The sequence below is a fragment of the Muntiacus reevesi genome, chromosome 3 (assembly GCF_963930625.1).
Source record: "Muntiacus reevesi chromosome 3, mMunRee1.1, whole genome shotgun sequence".
Taxonomy (NCBI): Eukaryota; Metazoa; Chordata; class Mammalia; order Artiodactyla; family Cervidae; genus Muntiacus; species Muntiacus reevesi.
In genome coordinates, this window is record NC_089251.1 from 66084272 (window position 1) to 66104913 (window position 20642).

At 45.8% G+C, this 20642-nt stretch overlaps 1 protein-coding gene across 3 annotated transcripts in view; it reads right to left on the reverse strand.

Moving 5' to 3' along the window:
* Positions 1–1532: 1532 nt before the first annotated feature.
* SPTBN1 (spectrin beta, non-erythrocytic 1) overlaps positions 1533–20642 on the reverse strand; it is a 200366-nt gene continuing 181256 nt past the window's right edge. For all 3 annotated transcript variants that reach the window (XM_065929289.1, XM_065929290.1, XM_065929291.1), the window contains 10 exons: positions 17471–17715; positions 16230–16368; positions 15323–15407; positions 13378–13574; positions 12151–12263; positions 11397–11460; positions 6823–7061; positions 5398–5571; positions 3637–3679; positions 1533–2869 (listed from right to left, as the gene is read on the reverse strand). In XM_065929289.1, the coding sequence (XP_065785361.1) occupies positions 2651–2869; positions 3637–3679; positions 5398–5571; positions 6823–7061; positions 11397–11460; positions 12151–12263; positions 13378–13574; positions 15323–15407; positions 16230–16368; positions 17471–17715 (1518 nt within the window). In that variant the 3' untranslated portion in view covers positions 1533–2650. The remainder of the gene's footprint in view (positions 2870–3636; positions 3680–5397; positions 5572–6822; positions 7062–11396; positions 11461–12150; positions 12264–13377; positions 13575–15322; positions 15408–16229; positions 16369–17470; positions 17716–20642) is intronic.

Sequence of the window (20642 nt, forward strand, 5' to 3'; positions counted from 1 at the left end):
AGTGTCTCCTTCGTGTCCTGAGTCTTACTTTCTGCTGCTTCTCAGATGTGAGACCAGTTGTATTACCTGTCCCATATCACTGAAAATTCAAGTAAAATAGCACACTGTAGCAACAAAAATAAACGTGCACTATTCTCAAAACGTTAAGTAGTGCATGATTTTTATAAAAAATCTGTTATTTACCCTGACAGGATTGAAGATTGTGATCCTATGTGGCCTCTAACTTGAGGCCTGAGATGTAGCCTGAGATGATACCTTCATTCCAGTTTTCTGTTGCCATCGGCTCCTGACTCACAGAAGCCCATCTTCTGTGGCTGCTTTTCTTGCTCCCCATCACCTTCCACTTTCAGGCCGCAGGGCTCCTCAGCATTGGGAGGGATGCAATCACGAACCACCAAAACCAGGCATTGGGGGTCTGCAAGCCTCTAGAATTATGTGCAAAATGTTCCAGCCAAATCTACTTTTTATGGGAATCTGAGATTGCTGCTTAGTTTCCTTCCGAGGGTGGTCTGCCTGCTACATGCCTGGCTTTGTCAGGTAGGCCTTAGTCAGTCACGATTATTTCCAAGACGCTTTTTCTAAACTAACTAAACATTTTGGTCAGAGGTCTACCTGTTGAGAATTGAACAACTTGATTCCAATCCTGAGTAAGACAAGGGTAAGTGAGTATCGTCGTGAGATACACAACCCTGGGTACGCAGGGACATGGGGATTAAGGGGGTGGGGGGAGGGAGTGGGTGGTAAACAGTGAGATCTCAGTTCACCTAAGGGTAACACCCCTGATGTCTGTCAGCTGTGATGTCAGGTTAAGCATATCCTCTGGGGAATAAACTACTGAAAGTTTGTAATACTAACCTTCATTGCCACCGCACATTAGAAAATATGCAAGCAGTATAGAATCAATAGACTAGGACAAGTATAACACACGCATCTAAGCCATGACCCCTACCGCTGGCATCAGCAAACTGGTCTATGGGCCACACGTGGCCTGTGATCTGGTTTTGCATGATCTGTGTAAAATAAATTTTACATTGTATATGTTTCTAAAAAATCAGAAAAGAATACTGTGTGGCACATGAAAATGATATAAAATTAAAACCTGTGTCCATGTACACGGATTTACTAGAACACAGCCGTGCCCATGGGTTCACACATCATTGACAGCTGCCTCTGGAATACACAGTGGTGAAGTTTCAACAGACAGAGTATGGCCTACAAAGCCTAAAATACCTACTTATCTCTATTTACTGAAAATGTTTTTGAACCCTTGTCTCAGAGCTCAGTTTTGGCGAGCTTTCTGGTAACATTTTCATAAATAAAAGATAAAATCTGGATGTATGGCTACAAAACATTCCATATTTATTGTTCTGTTTCTTGTGATTTTTCAAAGCTGGGACACCAGACATACACACGAATGTGCAACAGGAACCCAGATGGACAGTCTCATGTTTCCCATTTGCTATTTTGCACTGTGCAAATTCCCTACATGGTGTGCACACAAGGAGAGGAAAAACAACAGTCACCCACCGTGCTAGATTTAAAAGCATTTAATGACATCGCATATATTTAACAGATAGGGCAAAAGTTGAGAGGTACAGGTCATACGACTGAGCACCGGGCCTGAGTGACCAACCTCCCTGTCAGGCCCAGCCTCTGGAGTTCATTCCTATCAATGCCATTTTGATTGTGCAGTAAGATGAAAATTTGTCATTATAATCGTTACAGTGACAGAGAAATGCACACTATGTATCAAAGAGCAAGGTAATGAAGCAAATTATAACACAGTGTGGTAACGCACAAGCAAGTAACCATTAGGGTAACATGACTTTGTCCAGTAAATGCCTCGGTTCCACTTGTACACTTACCAATGATTTAAAGGGTTTATTATACATCTAGTTTTATTATACTTTGTACTAGAATTATCTCAAACATACAATATAATGTATTTCAGCAAAAAAAAAAAAATTGAAATTACAGATTATTTAAAACAGTATCAGTTTTCTATTCCTCCTTGTATCCCGACATTCTTAACTGCTGTCCAGGCTGATGCAGAAAGAAAAGCTGCATGTCGTGTGTTAGTAAGCGATACCAGGTACAAGTGGCTTGGTCTGTAGAGTTAACAATGGGGCTGCACTGTGGCAGCAGCGAGATCATAACACACAATCTGTTTAATCCAGGTTAGACCCATCATGGGCGCTTCTAATAGTCAAGACTCAAGGTAACCACTGGTAGTAAATGGGAGAGAATGGTGTCGGGACACTGGTACGTTTTGTCTGTGGTGAGCACAGGAAATATTGTTTAAGCACCGCTGCCTTGCATACCAACAGCACTAGAGGCGGGTTATTTCCAACACAGCCTCACAAAATTGAGGAACAGTTTAAATACTGAGATCTAATCTATATAATTTCGTTAAAAAAAAAATCTGGTCTTCCCTCTGCACCTCAAACTTTTGTTAACTTGGAGATAAAGTGTTTAGGTTGTATTTTTCCCCACCCTCCCCGAGAAATGCTCTATAAATTAAAAGAAAAAAAAAAATCAACCACATGGAGGAACATTTAGGCACAGAGAGTAATGTGTTGGTTCTGAGCTTGCATGCTGGAATTTCACTGAAAAGGTAAGAAGAGAAGGGCAGGAAGTGACAGAAAGGAGTTCACTTCTTTTTGCCAAAAAGGCTGAACCTCTTTTCTTTGTCTTTCTCTTTGTCCTTCTCCCGTTTGCCGGGACTGGACTCGCTGGTGATGGTGACAACGCTGGTGGGCAGGGTCTGAGCCCGGCTGGATGCTGGCGTGCTCTGGGTGCTGGCAGACACCTCATGTTTATCAGAGGAGATGGCAGAGGAGATGGCCTGGATCCATGTATTCATTTCCTCCTGGACGAAAGAGGGGGGACACAGGTGAGACTCATCTAAGAGTCTCATGAGACATGAGACACTCTCACTCCACCTGGGTGACCGTCTGAGCTGCTGTGGGTTGGAAAGCTTGGGAATAGCATGGCTGCCTGAGAAGGGACAGTGGCTCTCTAACAAACGCCTGCTTCACCAGGACAGTTGTGACCATGGTTCGATGCTCACCAGAACTCAGTTTACAGTACCTGAAGGTCCCATGTAGTATATAGTCCTACAAAGGTGACAAGCTGGAAGACTGGCTTACAGCATGGGGGTCAGGTCCTACCCCAGAAAGTGCTTTTTCTTTTTTGAAATTGAAATCTATTTGATATACCACATAACTTAAAGAAGTTGCTTTTTTTTGAGTTAACACCCTACACATGTTGTTTTCTCATTGGCTGACCATACAGCCAAGTTGATGGTTGGCTGAAGGCAGTGGAGTGCGGTGGACGCAGAGGGGTGGCTCCCGGCTGGGTCGTGGGCTCCACACCGGTTTGGAGACCACCTCCCTGTGCGTCACCCACAGTTCTTCACAGGACCCTGTGCTAGCTTTCCTGCCAGGGTGGGAGAACAATGAGATGACATTTACTGCCTCTGACTGACATAGGAGAACAGAAAACCTTCCAGCGTTTGTGACCGTGGAGACCAGAGGACAAAAGCCACCGCTGATCATCACTCATGTGAAGAGCATCATATATAATGCTCATCAGGTCACAAACATTTGAAAAAAAGAAAGAATCTTAAAAACTTACATCATCTTTGGCTTGGAAGAGGTACTCATTGCCGTCATTTAGTCTGTAATTTGAAAGAAGAAAGTCAGTCACAATATAACTTAAGAAAAAAAAACTCTTAACTCTCATATCCTCTGTGGGACATAAGCAGGCCACAGGATCACACTAGAAATGCCTGTTGGAACCCTGTACATACCACTCAATGTGTTCAGGGCCTGCCTGGGATTGGCAGCCACCCCACGGACATCAAGAGGCCATATAAAAATTGGGCCCATATACACAAGTGACTTGAGTGTTTTCATCACCGCATGTGTGCTAAGTCGCTTCAGCCGTGTGTGACTCTTTGTGACCCCATGAACTGTAGCCCGCCAGGCTCCTCTGTTCCTGGGATTCTCCAAGCAAGAATAGTGGAGTGAGTTGCCATTTCTTCCTCCAGGGGATCTTCCTGACCCAGGGATTGAACCCACATCTCTAAGGTCTCCCGGCAGGCAGATTCTTTTTTATTAAGGTGGGTTCTTTACCACTAATGCCACCTGAGAAGCCCCGTTTCACTCACTGGAAGGATCAAAAATGTTCCAAACGTAGCTATACCTGGATTTGTTGTGGTAAAGATCACTTGGATAACTGATCACCGCTCTAAACTGAATGCAAGAGAAAGTTCTTTGAAAATCATAAGCCCTGTTGAAATCTTGCCACTTCGTTTATATGCCCCACATTAACAAATACCAGACTTTCTGAACTGACAGAAAGTCACAGAAAAGGTCTCCTAGATTTCTCTTCTTACATACATCTCAGAAGCGAAGAAACTGCCCTGGTGAGGCTGTTGCTGTGACACGGAGGGGCTGGCAGGGAGGGCTGCGTCAAGAGGAAGTGGGCAACACTGGTGCAGAGGAGTCAGGGGCTCTCTGCCAACGTCCCAACCCTCTGACACTGCATCAGGGAAGCACAGAGGGAGGCAGCCAGGGAGCCTGGCTGTCTGCGCCGGATGTTACAGTATGTAAAGCATCCCAGGTCAGGACCTGCCTCCTGTGCTCACCAAGAGCTCAAGAAATCACACCGCTTGAATCGCTCTCATTTGTGGTCCTTGGCCTCGTCCAGCTGGTGTCAGCCACACCCATAACCGAAGACCAAAGCTTTCCAGATCCCAGAGCAACAGATCAGATTAGAATTAGTCATCCTAACTACTAACATTTTCACTTTTTATGTTTTTACAAAAAAAACTGATTTTTCTGCCCATTTCCAAGGATATGCAGAACTTCTGAGCTTGGATCAACTCTGTGGGGAGTCGAATGTGTTCTACAGGGTAGAGATGTGGACTGGATGGTTCCAGAGGCGTCTGGAACATCCACTGGGTGAGTCAGGGGAGCACGGGACCCCCTCCTTCCTGTTTGTCTCCATCCAGCTCCAGAATGACTCAGTTGACCTGTCTCCAGATAAGTCATGAGCAAAGAACAGCATATCCAAGGACTGGCTTAGCTGCACAATGGGTAAACTATTTTTCTAAGTGTCCCTTAAACTGTGAGACGTGACGAGCTCACCTTGTCTTAGAAATACTAAACTCCATCTGATAAAAAACGAAAGCTCCTTGTCTGCAATGTTCAGCTGTGCTGTTCACCAGAGACGCTGGGGACCCTAACTGAGATGTGTGCCTATAGCGTCTTCACTCTGTTGGTAACTTTTTAGATGGTAGAGGAATGGAACCAACAGATCACAGCATCTAAGAAAACCAATGCCTGGAGTGAAAAATCAGCACACACACCCCCACTCTCTGGCAACTCTCACCTGAGCTTGAACACGTGCTTCTTCTTCTTGTAATCAAGGGCCACTTCACAGATGGCTTCTTTCAAACTCACAGGGACCTCGCTGTGGTAGGGAATCCCTGAAGCAGCTGTCTTTGCGTCTTTGTAGAAACCCATTTCTTGGTTATTTATGACACAATAAACATTGTGCCAGGACCTGAGCCATAAAGAAAGGCACGACAAGGTTTTCTTCCATTCCATACCCCCTTAAAGAACTGAATCTGTTTAATACGAAAATGGTCCCCAAACAACATGGTACATTCCCTGTTATAATAAAAGCTCTTCCTAAATTGTTAAAAATAAACAATGCAACAAAATTCCTCTGCAGACTCCCAAGACAAAACCATATGTTGCAGGTTTTGAAGGACACTTTTTACTCTGACTTTGAAGAAAAACACAGCACCCTCTTCTATTAAATAGAGACTCTTGGCTCTGACCGGAAAGCTTTTTGTGGGTGTTTGTTACCCTCTTGTGGTAACGGGGTACAGGCCAGGCTCCTTATTGGAAATGTGCCTGTCCTTAAGTAGCTCTTCAATCTCAGCATCTTTCTGTAATGTGGCCTGGCAACCTATAGCAAAGCAGATTCAGGGCCATGAGCACTTATGGTTCACTGGCTGAATTAGAAACAGGTAGCCTTCCTCCTCTCAGGATATGGCAAACCGCCCTAATACACTGCTTTTATTAGAAGACACTTTACTGCTACTTTCCTGTATTAACAAATAAATTATACTGTTCTCAATGTGGATGGCAGCTCTTAGATGGGATTCCCTTGTGCAGTGTACAACCTGTACAACTGTACGTGGTGGGTCCCAGGCAGTTTAGTTTACTGGTTAAGCACGCAGGCTGTGGAGTCAGGCAGTTTTACAGGGTGTACCAGCTGTGCCATTTACTAGGGCATTACACAGGGTGAGCTTTCTTAACCTCCCAGAGCCTCAGTTTCTTCATCTGTAAAATGAACATAATAAAAGTAGGGCTATTGGGAGATAATCAGTATAAAGACTGCTAGGAGAAAAGGTGACTTAAAGAACCCACATTAAGCAACCCACTTAACCCACAAGGAGGAAAAATAGCAGTGAAATCAGTTCACTCTAGGGACGACTCCTCCCTCTCTAGTGGCCTTCCTTCTCAGGCCTACTAAGGCCTCTTCTCACTGTTCTCTCACACACGTAACTCTTCCTTGTCTCGGTGAATAAAAAGCACTCTACTTCCACTTCCCGAGAAGGATGTGATGCCCAAGAAACTACAAAACCAAACACACACACACACTCCCCTCAATCGAGAGCCATCCACCTCTAGAACCAACCACTCTCTCTCTCTCTCTCTCCCCCGCCCCCCCCCCCCCTCAGGCATCCACCTCCACCTCTAACGGGCTGACTTCCCCCAGGACCGCCAGCCTCTGCGCTGTTACCTGCTCGAGGCCTTCTTATTGTGGGCCTCCCACTCATGCTTTCGGTTCAGGAAGCCTTCCATCTGGGCTGAGGGCGTCTCCTGGGTCCTGGCTGGCAAGGTGGCGGCACTCTGGGCTGGGAGAGCAGTCTTGGCTTTGCGATCGGAGGTCGGGGAGGGGATGGGGCTGGACTCTTTCGAGCTTGTCCTCTGTTCTGCAGCGCCGTTGACCATTTCACTGGTGTCCACTGTTTCTGCCATCTAGGGACAGTGGAGAGGCCATTCAGCTAACCCCATGAGCCCTGTGGGGGGGGGACCACATACGCTCTGACTCGCACACGTGGCTGTGTATAAATGCCTGGCACAGATCGAGGCAGTACAGTAAAACCATTGCACATCCCACAAAGCCAGCTGGACACCAAGGACATTAGAAGGTGGGGGTGGATTAATACCCGCCCGTTTACGGGGAGATGAGAAAAGCGAAATGCCAGGATGAGTTTTACTGCACTCTGCTCCTCTGATCAATCCATTTTCTCTAATAGAACTCAGATCATTTCCTCTTATGGTTACGTTAAAACAAAAGGACAACAGTAACAATCACACGTATTAAATATGAAAGAGCGGACGTTATACAGCAGCCACCTTACAACCAAGGACGCCACCAGGAGGGCTGGAAGTTGAAGCGAAAGGGCATTCACAAACAGATGGATAGACAACTCTATCAGAGCTACACGGCATTCCCCCAGAGTCAGACAAAAAAGACCTTCCGTTTCTGAAAATGCTCTCCAGCTCCCCTCCCCCCCCACCCCCCGACACGTGGTCATAAACACATGCAGAAATTAAGACAGCAATCATGCACTTCATGTCTACCATCCCTGTTAGACTTTGGAACTTAAGAGCTGGAAGGAAAATGAGGCAAGTCAACGAACATCAATGTAACCACGTCTGCCGAAGTTGTATCGTGAGTGGGTTGTAGTTTGTGTTAAAGGAGCTGGAAAAGCCAATCACAGTCACTCAACACCACACGGCTATTTACCCCCAAACAAAGACAGAACCAGGGCCTTCCCCATCACGTGCTGGTTGATCACGGTGCCTTGCTGCACTGAGACGAGGAAGCCCAGCCAGCCAGGCTTCCAGCAGCTCTGACCCTTCAGGCTGGAGTCGTCTTCGGGAGTTGTTTCTTCCCAAGCTCATTGCTATGGTAACCCTCATGGCTTTTCGGCTTGGGAAATGCGGTAGGGTCTCTCCATTCATTATCGCTTTCAGCCTGTGTGCCATCAACTGTGTACCATGAACTGTAGCGGGCCCCTGGCTGATACACCCAGGGTGTGGGATTAGCGAGTTACTAAAGCTGGGTGTGGCTGACGCTTTAGTGGATTACAGACAACCTGCACCCCTCGTACACGGACAAACATGGAGGTGTCAATGGCACGCTCATTAGGTAATGTCCCCCACCACTGCTGCCCAGAACCAAGTGACACCAAATTAGCAGCAACAACCTCAACAGGATCAATGGGAGACTGGCCACCACTGCTTGAACATCAGATATGTCAACTCTTGGGAACTGGATGTCTCTGGTGGATCTTACCTAAGTGATGGGGCAGGAGTCAAGTTTATATTCTGTCTAAACAAACTATCACTGTCAGCACTGGAGTTTAGGGTGGGAGCAGAGGTGAGGCACTGGAAGGGTGTTTGTGATTAGACCTCTTTATCCACACAGCAATGTGGAAACAGGATCATGATGGAGGAGAGGCATGGGCGAGATGCATGGTGATTATCCTGGCCTTGCAAATGACAGCCTGCAGACATGTGCTTATAAGGAACGGGATATTTAAATATCTCTCTTGCCTTTCACTTTTAAAGGAGAGATAGAGGGGAGATAATGACCAAACAATAAAACACCCCTGAGTCGAAAGAAAGTGAGTGGACTTTAAGGTTGACTAATCTGTTTTGGTGTGAGATTTCAAGAGACTTCTACTGGGGAGAAGTATGCGATTGGTCTGGAAGGCCTGTGTCAGGCGTGAGTCCAAGGAAACATGGGGTTAGTGTGGACAGAAACCAGGTTAAAAAAAAAATTAGTGCTGCAGGTGTGACTCAAAAACTGCAAGTGACAGCAATGACCTGGACAGTGGAATGTTTACTGGGAAAAGGCTAAAATTTCTCATACTTGGTCAGACTCCAAGGCAAGTGAAGGCCAGGGGAAGCCTCAGCTGGGGGAAATTCTGCAGCAAAAATTTTTTTCTTTAGCGTTAGAAGGAAAGAGAAAACCCCAAACCAGTATGCAGAGATAATTAATGTTTATGCAAATGAATCACTAACCAAGAAAACAAGGAAAATAAAAGGAACAAAATGAATTTTAATGGACATGTGCTTAAGCATGCCAACAGACAACACGCAACTAGAGACAAACATCAAAAGCAAATCATAGTGCTGTGACCAGTGGGTACCTGTGGATCCCCCCCACCCCCACCTGACATTGCTTCTCTTTAGCAATTAGTCCAGAGTGCTTTAGTGGCTGGATACACCTGAGATAGTTCAATCAGAAGGTGAACATAAATGCAACGTGACAACTAGTAGCACATGGAATGCCTGATTGGTTTTCTAAGTGCATGAAGCAACACTATTGTCAAAAGTTCATTAACTTGAGTCTCTGCACTGTAACTCAGAAGAATGAAAAGAGCTTTTCTTCTTCTGATACAATCCAATTACAGCTAAAAATTTGTTCCGGCAAGCTACAATTTAAAAATCTAGATTAAAAATAGGCATGAGAACAAATGCCAGAAACATCACAGCACTCCTCTCTATGCTTATGTGGCTTCTGTTTTTTTTTGGTCTTCTGAATACAAAAGGCATAAAATTGGGTATTAGTCCTACTGATACAAAATTTAAACATATATATATGGACACATCACATATATACATAGAGATCAATGACACATACTATTTGGAGCCAGGAACTGGGCTCCCTAATGACCAAAGATGAAGCAGTATTTTTTTCTAAAATGAATTTTGGTATGTTTTAAGGCAGAGACCCAACAATGGTGCATACTACTCCCAGAACATAAGAAGCTTGGCATCTATCTATATACCCATCTACAGCTGCAAGTAGATAGATATGTACATAGAAATAAGGAAAAAACAAACAAGATGCTATATGATGTTATCCTGACAAAAGAAAAAAAAGACATGCATCATGAAATGAAAAGACAAATTAGACTTAACTCATGGAGAACACATATCAAAACAGGTCTTCTGATTCCACTAACATCTAAATATGGCAAATGAGTAAGTGAATGTCTCACACAGCTTTCATGTAATGTGGACCTGCTTTGGTTCTGCTTTTATCGATACCAGGAAATCATCTCTTTCTTTAGCTTTTATTCCTAAGGAATAGAATTTCTGATAAAACATTTCGATCCCTGCTGGTGGTCTGATAAACAATATCCTAAAAGACTCCTTATTAAAGAGTGCCACAAAAAGTCATAAGAAAATGAAAAATGAACTGGAAGATCCATACGAGACACACAACGGAATTTCTGTCTAAAGAGACACTGAAAACTTCTGGAGCCTGAAGGCGGGCAATGGCTCCTGGGGTGGTCTCCCAAGTGTTCAAGTAATCAGGGTGAACCAGCATGGCTTTTGTTCCACTGGTTGGAAAAATTTAAACAGTTTGACACCCTGAAGTCATCAACTGGACGGAAAGGCATGGAAGTCTGGTTGGGCAGGCTTCCCAAACATGCCAAGCCAAGAAGTGCTGCCTCACCCACCAGGATCCACGCCCCAGCAGCACTGACTGTGACCCAGATGGAGGTGGAGGCACCAGACTCCTGAGGCCAGCTGCGTTAATGAGCTGTGGTAAGCGAGCCTACCACTCTCAGCTCAGGACTTGGCAGAAAAAAATAGAGGAACTGATTTGTAAAAAGGTAATAAATGATCCAAGGGTCTCAAAACCGTTCAGATTCTGCACCTACAACAGCTTCAACTCTTTTCTATTGTTTCTCAATAAATGACTACATCCTTCATGGAATGTTACACAGCTGACCTTAGGTTTCAATCTTAGTACCGGAGGTCTCCCTCCTTATCCACCAGTTTTCCTAGTTCCTGGTGAACTGCCGCAGGTTAACAACATCTGTGAAGGGAGCTACATATGGTGCAGGACTGCACCCTGTTAGTACAACTGGATGTGCCATACCTGTCAGATTCTAGTTTTCTTCTTCATTGTGCTGTAATCTCATTTAATTTCAATTACTCACGTAAGGCTTTTGCTGCAACATCTTAATAAAGTAAAAAGCTCATGATAAATAAACAAAAATTACGTAGGTTGCTTTCAGGCAATGGAGCATCCATCAGTTAAAAGACTCAAATAAACATGAATTAAGTGCAAACAAATATGAAATCAAGGAAGACTACGAAGTCAGTAAAATTTTTAACACTGTGGGTGAAGTGGACGCCAAAAGGTCAAACCAATGGGATTTGGAAAGACTGGTTCTTGACAAACAGTAGCGAACTTCACAGTCCAGACCACGGCTGGTCACTGGCTGTCCGTCTGCTATTAAAGTTTTTGTAGTTTTGGTAGGTTTGAGAGCGGTAACTAACCCGTGGAGATCCCTGTTCAGCCGGCAAACCATTCTGGGAAACTTGCTCTCCTTTTGAAGTATCCCTGTTGGGAAAAAGGGGAAGAGAAAACGGAGAGGAGAGGAGGAAACGGGGAAGGAGGGAAGGTAAGGGGGGAAGAAGAAAAGAGGAGAAAGAGAAGAGCAAGGCAGGATGGGGGAGAACACAGGTCAACTTTATTAGAGCCTCTCTCTCAGAAAAACATAAACAGCCCTCTTTCACATAATGGGATTTCTTTCTAAAGATTTTCAAGTGTTTCAAATGGACTCTAGGATAGAGAGTGAGACCTCAGGCATCAGTGCCCACAGAGGTGGCATTAGTTGTCACAGAGCTTTAACCACAGCAAAATACTCAGCCTTTCTGAGACAGAGAGTAGTTTCTGCCCTTTGTTTGAAATCACCCAGAACGTTCAGAATGCCTCACCATGCAGTCCCTGGCCTGAAATCAGGGTGGTTCACTCCATCCATTTACTCCTAGGGAAGCTGTGTGTGTATGTGTGTGTGTGTGTACACACGTGTGCACAGCAGAGAGTGCTGTCCACATTCCACTTTCTCTGCCAACACAGCAGTGTAACTATGGACAAGTCAGTGTCCCCCAGTGTGACTGTATGGGGTCCACACCGCCTGCAGAATGGCTGACAGAAAGGGCACGGCACAGCACACGCTTAGAAACGTGCTCCCTAGACCCCACTCGTCACTGAAGCTGGGTGCGGGCAGGCGGGCTGCCTGTGACTCACCACTGCTGCTGGGACTCAGTCTCCTCGGAAACCTTCGTGCTCGGCTCGGGGGAGGGTGGCCGCCTCTTCCTCTCCTCTTCCTCTTGCTGTCTGCGCACTTCCAGTAGCTCCAACTGAGGAAGAACACTGTGATGTCTGGCAGAGCCCCAAACTCTGCCTCTTTTAAGGAAAGGGTTCCAGGTGAGCCCCTATTTGTGTGTTCTACACTGGATCACATAGGATGAGGATGACCTGGAGCTCTGACATCCTAAGCAAAAGCTCAATTCAGGTCATAGGAACTGAGGCTACAACTCCAAGCCACAAGAAACCAAGGTCTGCTTGATGAAGCAGATCCACTGTACGGGCTGGCAGAATCCCTGGGAGTTGTGTGTGGCCCTGGGACATTGAGTTTAATTGCTACATGAACTCTGCAGCCCTTGAATTCACTGAGGAAGAAAGCAGCTGAGTGGGAAGGTCCACGCCGGACTTCCCATCAGAGCTCAGACACCACTAAGTCAGAGCTGCAGTAACTCCCAACGAGGCTTCTTGTGCTGCTGTGGGGATTAGGTTTAGCTAAACCTCAATAACACATTTTAAAAAGCCACAAACTAGTCCAACTGAAACTAACCCATTTCATGAGCAGTATGTGAGTACCATAGTATTCCATTTTAGCACAGAAGTATACAGATATAGCTGAGAAGCCCAGAATTCTAAGAAGAATACCATTTCTGTACAGCATAAAGAATCAGCTTTCCACCGGTAGTGCAAATGTCTTGGGAGAGAGATCACCAGTGAGCAAGTCCTATTCTAAAGCCTTTATTTTGGCAGAAGAGATCATCAGGACTGGGGAGAGCCTGGTGGTCTAGGATAAGCTACTCCTGCTTGATGGGAATTCCAATTCTGAAATCTGAAGATAACTGTTCAGCTATGGTCCCTAAGAACCACAGCTTCTATGAGATATAGGAAAAAAAAAAACAGATCAAAAGAGGAAAGCAAACCCCAACCAATCAATGCCCAGACAGGAAGTGATCACGGATCTCTGTGCCCGTGACTGAGGACGTGTCTGAGGGAGCAGTTGCCCTGGGCCATCTCCCCAGGTCCTGTACCAGGAGGAATACCAAGTCCAGGAAGACTCTTCATGCTTTTAAGAACAGAGCAATGACATGAGCTCCCAGGTTTAGTTGAGCAGGAAGCAGAGTTTCCCATGGGAACCACCACAGGGCACCCCGGCTCCCAGTGGTCACTCACCGTCGTCAGTCTTTCCAGGGCAGAGAACCTCTCGTCCCAGGTCGCTGCAGACTTTTCAAAAGCCTCATGGCGCTTGATGAGCTTTTCCACCTCGTCCACGCTCTGGCCTATCTCTCGGCTGGACAGGTAGGGCTCCTGCCCGAGCAGCCAGGCCTCAGCCACACTGGCATCCCTTGAGAACTGATGGACCTCCAAGACTGCACACGGAGAGCCGAGTGAGTATGTGGGGAGGTGACTGGGCAACCGGGGGTGGTGCTGCCCTCTAGTGGCAGCGGCCTGCACAAGCCGCCTAGTCTAGTCCAGACCTCCTCTGTCCACATAAACATCAGGGGAGCTACACATGTAACTTCTACTAGCCACATTAAAAACAGGTGAAATTAATTTTAGAAGCACATTTTAGACAACTTGATATATCAAAGTGCTATTTCAACATGTAATCAGTAAAAAAAAAAAAAAAATGAAAGATTACTGAGCTGTGTTACATCTTCTTTCTTCCATATTTGAAATTTTATACTTGGAGCATATCTCAATTTGGACCAGCACAGTACAGGTTCTAAAGAGTCCCATGAGAACAGTAGCTGCCACAAGACCATGCAGGACCAGAATATATGCTCTACTCACTCAGCACTACTACAGTGAAGTGAGCCTTAGAGCCCTGCAGGAATTCACAACCTATGTCCAACCAGACGACCCTGATGGAGCAGACATTCACCTATCACACTTTCTGGGTTGGAAGTGCTATGTTTTACTTTGGGGGCTGAAAGGGAGAGAAGGGTCTGGGAGCCCTATACAAAGTGGGGATAGTATGGGCTAAAAGGCTTCTGCTTTATTCATTCTGTCCTACACTCGAGAAAACACAGCGCGCCCTCCACCTACTGCACTGTGAGAAGGCAGGTCAGAGCTTGCTCCGTCTGCGCTATGGCTGGCTGGCACTTTCATTACACATTAAGCAGCAGTGCTTGGGGCCATTCAGGTAAGAAAAAGACTGTGGGCAGCATCGGTGTCACTGTGGTGGCCCCCAACACTGCACCACACCAGGGACTTTTCACCTCATCAGGATTGCTCAGCACACAACCTGGTGTCTAGTTCACAGTGTGGGGTGTACCCTGGGCTTTGCTGAACTGAAATGAACCTGCCCAGGGAATGGGCAAAATTAAAAGACCAAATTCTCACCCAGAGAATGGTCAAGAGTGGGACTTCTTGAGATGAGGCGCTCAAGAAATGAGGCCTAACATTTTTTAGAAAAGGACCCTTGGGTTCTGCTTCTAGAAAGCACTTCTGATACCTGAGAATAAGACTGTCAAGACAGAGTCTGGAGCCCCAAGCACCGAATGGCAGAATACGGTAAATAATGCTTCAGTTGGACTACCTTTGGTGTTCATATACTACTCCCAATAGTGTATGTTATAAATTCTGTTAGCTCACATACTCTCTTATAAAATGAGACTAAAAATAGAACCTACCTCAGAACATTATTGTGTAAAGTAAATAAAGAAAAAACATATAGAATACTTAGAATAATGCCTGCTTCACTGAAAATTCTTTATTATTGTTAGCTTTCATTAAGACCTAACCAAGCCAACTTTCCATCTTCTTGACTCTGCAGTAACAATTCTTCCTAAAGATAACTGGGGGGTAGGGGTCTCTTTGCTGCACTCCCCCAGAGGGATGCACATCCTGTGGGCTGTTCCTACACACCTAGATACCACTCACAGCCCTGAGGGCAATCATGGGAATGAAAGATAATGAAGGTGACACAGAGAACCGCTTAAAAATACTTATTAGCATGAAAGACTTAAATATTTAAGATATTAACAAACAAGCATTCAGAAGGCTCCAAAAATCAGTAAGAGATAACACTGTATCAAACCAATTAAAGCAGGTAAATAAACTCGCTTGCTTTCAGTGGGGACCCAGAAAGAGCAGAGATTCAGTATATCCTTACTCAGTCTTAACCACTCCCATCGGTCTTCCCACTTGTCAATCATTTCTTTTCTCTTTTCCGTCAACTGCAGTAACTTCTCCTTGATCTGTGAGAAAAGAAGGACCCCAGGAACATCTTAATAGACTGGACCACATCCTCCTAGTCTGCCCCTTGATGGGTCACTTTATGTAGGAAAAACACATTTTACAGAGAGATCACCACTAAGGCAGGAAAGATGTGAGGACCACTCAGTCCACCTGTGTGCCAGGAGAGGAGAGAAAAACATGGCGATGTGCCTTCCAGAGGGGGCTGGGAGGAAGGCCAAGCTCCACCCGAAGTTGCTCTGTTGTGAGATGGCCTACAAGGCAGTAAGCCCTCTCCGGACCCCAGGGCTCCTGGGTTGCACACATGCAGGAAGAGAGGGGCAGTGAGAGGGCCAAGCCCAAACTCTCTGAGGGCACGTCTGAGCCCTAGAAGGGGGCCTCAGGCTGACAGCCACTTACCTCGGTATCACCCGCATCCTAACTAGACTTAGCGACCATGCACTAAGGAGGAAACTGATCTAGGGCATGGGGGATAGAGAAGGGGTGTTACCCATGTGGAGGACCGATGGAGGAGGTGAGAGTGGACGAACCCTCAGCCATGGTCCTTGAAAATTGTCTTCTGGGCCACAAATTGATTGGTTTTAGACCTACAGTCTTGCCTAAATGCCTTATTCTAACACACAAGAAAGAAGCAAGCAGTTTTGAAATACATGTAAGCATGTGCTTAGGTATGTATGAATGCAAACACAGATTTCTCTGCGTGTGTAAATATATATGCATACACATACATACGTACAATTCATACATACACACCCAAGAGAGGCATTCTACATCTGAACACCAGCTGCACTCATCCCTGGGCCCCGAAGCAAAGCAGCACATACCTCCTCAGATGCATAGTGCTTCCTCGCCAGCAGGGATTTCCCCAGTTCAATGCAGGTCGTAAAACTGTCATTACGAGCATCGATTTCAGCTTTGATACCTTGATGATTATTCATCAATAGCTCAACAGATGACACATCCCTAAAATTATACAAATAATACTTCTTTATGAGACTGAGCTTTTCAAATGCTCGTGCAGGTTTCTAAACACGTAATTACTCTGATGGAAACTGACAGCACAGTGTCTGATTCACAGTCTGAGCCCAGGTTGGGTCATAGAGCTGCAGCATAAAGAAGGAGTATTTCAGGGCCAGCTTTGCAGCCTGCCCACTTTTCTTTGCATGTGTTTGTACTATAGTCATTCTTCTCAATGGAGACCAGAAAAACCCCATTGGATCTCTGTTCAAACTTCTACTTTAAAATCCAGTTCATCCTCTTCAAGAAGGTTCAGAGGAGTAACAGGCATCCCCAATCAAGCCCTACTGAGCTGCCAAAGGTTCAGGACGTGTTTCAAAGAGCAGTAAATACTGTCTCCTTATTTAGACATGAAGACACAGAGCAGAAACCAGCTAAGAAATCAATGACACTATGAAGACTTCTCATCCATCAAAACCTACTGACTGGGAAGTCATGACCAAAGGAGATGTAACAGCTTCATATATGTAATAACCATATTTCTCCTCTTGGGGCACAGTCCCTTTCTCAATTATGGTGGGGGCTGGAGCCAGCAGGGGTGAACAGGAGGTTATGGATGTGCCTGCCTGTTCACCTATGAACTTCTTTTCACTGCTCTGCATGAAACATGGCCAAAGAGAAGACATAGGACAAACACTAAATACAAATGCCAGGACCCCATTAAAGCAGATGTGGGGGGCTGGAGGCACCTTTAGTAATATGCATAAGAAGGGACAGAGTATTCTTTTAACCTAACAGACACAGAAAACCCATCTTGTTACAGGGGTAACATTCACTAATCAGCCCCAAGATCCATGGCTGCTGTGAAGCATGAGGCCCACAGACGAGGGTAGGAGGGCCTGGGTGAGCGTGGACCCTGGGGACAGGGTGGGGGAGAACCAGGGAGGGCTCCACAGGGCTCCTGATGACACTGGACTCCTCCCTCCCTGACAACTGTGTCAACTGAGTGAAAAAACGGCGCCTCACTCGCCCCCAGACCATTTCCCGCCCCTCCTCTGGCCAGGAAGCTCTGGGGCAAGGCCGTGGTCAGGGGGGCAGGCAGCGTTACCGGGGCTTCTCCTGGGCTTCGATCTGCCGGATGACGTCCTCCATCCACAGCATGAGGTCGCGCACCATGCTGAAGAAGCGGAACTTGTCTCCAGTGTCCACCAACCGCACCCTGCGGCCCTCGCAGGCGTCCAGCAGGGCCTTCCAGGCTTCCAGCACCTCGTTCTCCCGTTTCTGGATGTCGTCGGCCTTGTCGCCTGCGTAGGCTGCCTGGAGGCGGGCCGCGTCTTCCTGAAGCTGCCGCACCTGCAGAACCACCGGGAGATGAGCTGGGTCAGAGTTGGGCTTCTGGGCTACCAGCACCATCACCCATTCCCTCTGTATACTGTCCCCCCTTCACAGTGACAGGAGCCCTGGTCAGGAAAGGTCCTTGCAGGTGGCCCGGCAGGTGAAGCTGGTACAGAAACACATGGTAAGCCTATATATACCTAATTTGCTCCTGCATGGTATAGAAGGTGTTCTTGATCACAAATGAGACACATTTTGAAAACACCTTTTCCATTGCTATGTGATGTTGCTGCTGGAAACAGTACACACATATCACCTGTAAGAGCTCCCACAACAGAATATTCCAACTTTAATAATAAAAATGCCACATTCAACGTAGTTGAAAAAAAAAAAACAAACTGATGCCAAAGAAGATAAAATCTTAACAGTCAAATTTCAACAAGAAGCTTTGGGGAACAGGAATGAAAATGAGTCTTATGAGAAGATGCTACATGGAGATACTGTAATTTGTCATCTCTCATTTGGCAAAAATGGAAGCTTCAGGATGTCTATGCCAGTGAGCTGACTCACCGCTGACGGGACGAACGGCTTACAGCTCCTGCACAAGGCACAGGCAGTACCCACCAGAACCACAAATGTGTGTGCCTTTTGATTTTATGATTCCACTTGGCAGAATTTATCCTACATATACTTTTACACTTTTAGGAAATGATATACATGTAAGGTTATTTATTGTCGCAGTGTCTGCAATTATGTCAACAGTTAATTATATAATTCAAATCCTTATTAAAGAGGTCCTTAACTTGTAAATGTGTATGAGTGCATCTGGTTTATTTGTTTTAATCATTGAGGATTGTCATCCAACAGTGTCTGCAAATGTGGCAAACAGGCTCCCAGGCAGGCACGATAAAGAAAGGGGACAGGCTCTAGGAAAAGTGCTCCAAGATGATGGGGCTATGCAGAAAAAGCAAAGCATACAGTGTACAGAATATCAAGTTTCTGTGTAAAAAGGGGAAAAAACAAGAAAAGGCTTTCATGTTTTTGTCGGGGGTGGTAGGGATGGGTGGAGGGAGGATACATCATTACAAGAGAAACTCATAATCATGACTTATCTGATATCCAAAAATTACCCTCTCTTATGCTTTACATAAAGTGCATGATAGTAATGCCATATATGTGATTTGATTTCCATATTGTAAGAGACTTCTGTAAATATTCTGCAATTATGGCTCAGGTGACACTCAAATGACACTCAAATGACAATAAGCAAGTTCCTAGGAAACTATTTGAATAGATAATGTTTTGTATGTGTGTGCATGTGTGTGTTCGTGTTCAGTCATGACCAACTCTTTGTGACCCCATGGACGGTAGCCTGCCAGGGTCCTCCGTCCATAGGATTCTCCTGATAAGAATACTGGAGTGGGTCCTTTTCCAAGGGATCTTTCCAACTCAGGACTGAACCCCTGTCTTGCATCTCCTATACTGGGAGACAAACTCTTTACTACTAGTGCCACCTAGGAAGCCCAGTCTCCTGTGTGGCTAACCTAATCTTTCCAAATAAGTAAAGAAAAAAACAAAAAACCACCTTTTCCTATGCCTCTACTTGTTTTTAATTTGTTCTCACAAAAAGAAAACAAGATGGACGAGGCCAGCAACAGCAGGATGTGCACAAGAATGAACTTTGAGAAGTCCCTGCAGAGCATCATTGAGCTCCCTTAGTCCTCTGCTCCCCTGCATAATGGAGGATGGTGGTGGCAGGTCAGAGGGCCCCAAACTCTGCCGGCTTCTGGAGTCCACCCACAAGCCCTCCCTTCTGCTCTGGTTCTGCTGTTAGTGCACGAGGGGTGGGGCACACACACTTCTGTGGCTGAAATGGCCTGGCCCACTGGGTATGGAGAGGTGTACACTATCAGGCTTGACAGGGTAGATTCCTGCCCTGGGTGTTCCTGGACTCGCAGTGGGCTCCCTCATCTCTCTGAGCCCCATATGGTGAAGGAATTTAATGAAACAATGAGAGAGCAACTCCCCATTTCTGGAGTCTCTTGAAGTTCTAAAAGCAAATGATTTTATAGGTGCAGAGGAAAGACCTGCTGCTAGTAAGCCTTCTAAGCATTGTGAAAGTTCTCTGAAGCTTTTTAGAAATGGTAACAATAATTAAGGAACGTTCATTCTGGGAGTTAGTGAAAGACAGGGAAGCCTGGTGTGCTATAGTCCATGGGGTCACAAAGAGTCGGATGTAACTGAGCAACTAAACAACAACAAATACAGTTCTTGCTATGGCATATGCTCTATACACTGTAATCATTAAAGCATTAGGGAACTCAAGGTTAGGGAGGAAAATTAAATTCCCAGCGATAGTGAGGCAGGCTCAATTCAGGCCTGGGTCTGACGTTCTCTGGTGGCCTTGCTTCAAGTGCACAACAGATCAGACTGCATTTAGCATCCTGACACGCTCACATGGTACTCTCCAGGACCTTCCATGGGAAGCTGACGAACTTTTGAACAGGGTGACCACCAGCTCTGAAGGAAAGAGTGGAAACCCTCACACCGCACGGTGGGCTCTTTTAAATTCTGCCTGATGCAGACCCTCAGCCACTCCACATATTTCTTTTAAATATTGCCTCCACATCTTCCACGTCTTTGATGGACATGGTGAAGCCACTTAATCTGAGTGGAGCTGCACCTGTGACCCACCTTTCCTTCTATAACAAGCAGATTAAGGAGAAGAGAACGGCAGTAAAGGTGGTCCCTCCACACAGCAACCCCCAGAGCACACCAAAGGAGGTGGACACACTAGGTTTCAGGGGCTGGCAGAACCTGGGCTGCCTGTTTGTGTCAAGACTTATTGGCACACAGACACTCTTCATTTTCAGATTGTCCATGGCTGTTTTATGCTACAATGGCAGAGCAGAGTAGTTGTAATGGACTGTATCTCCCACAAAAGC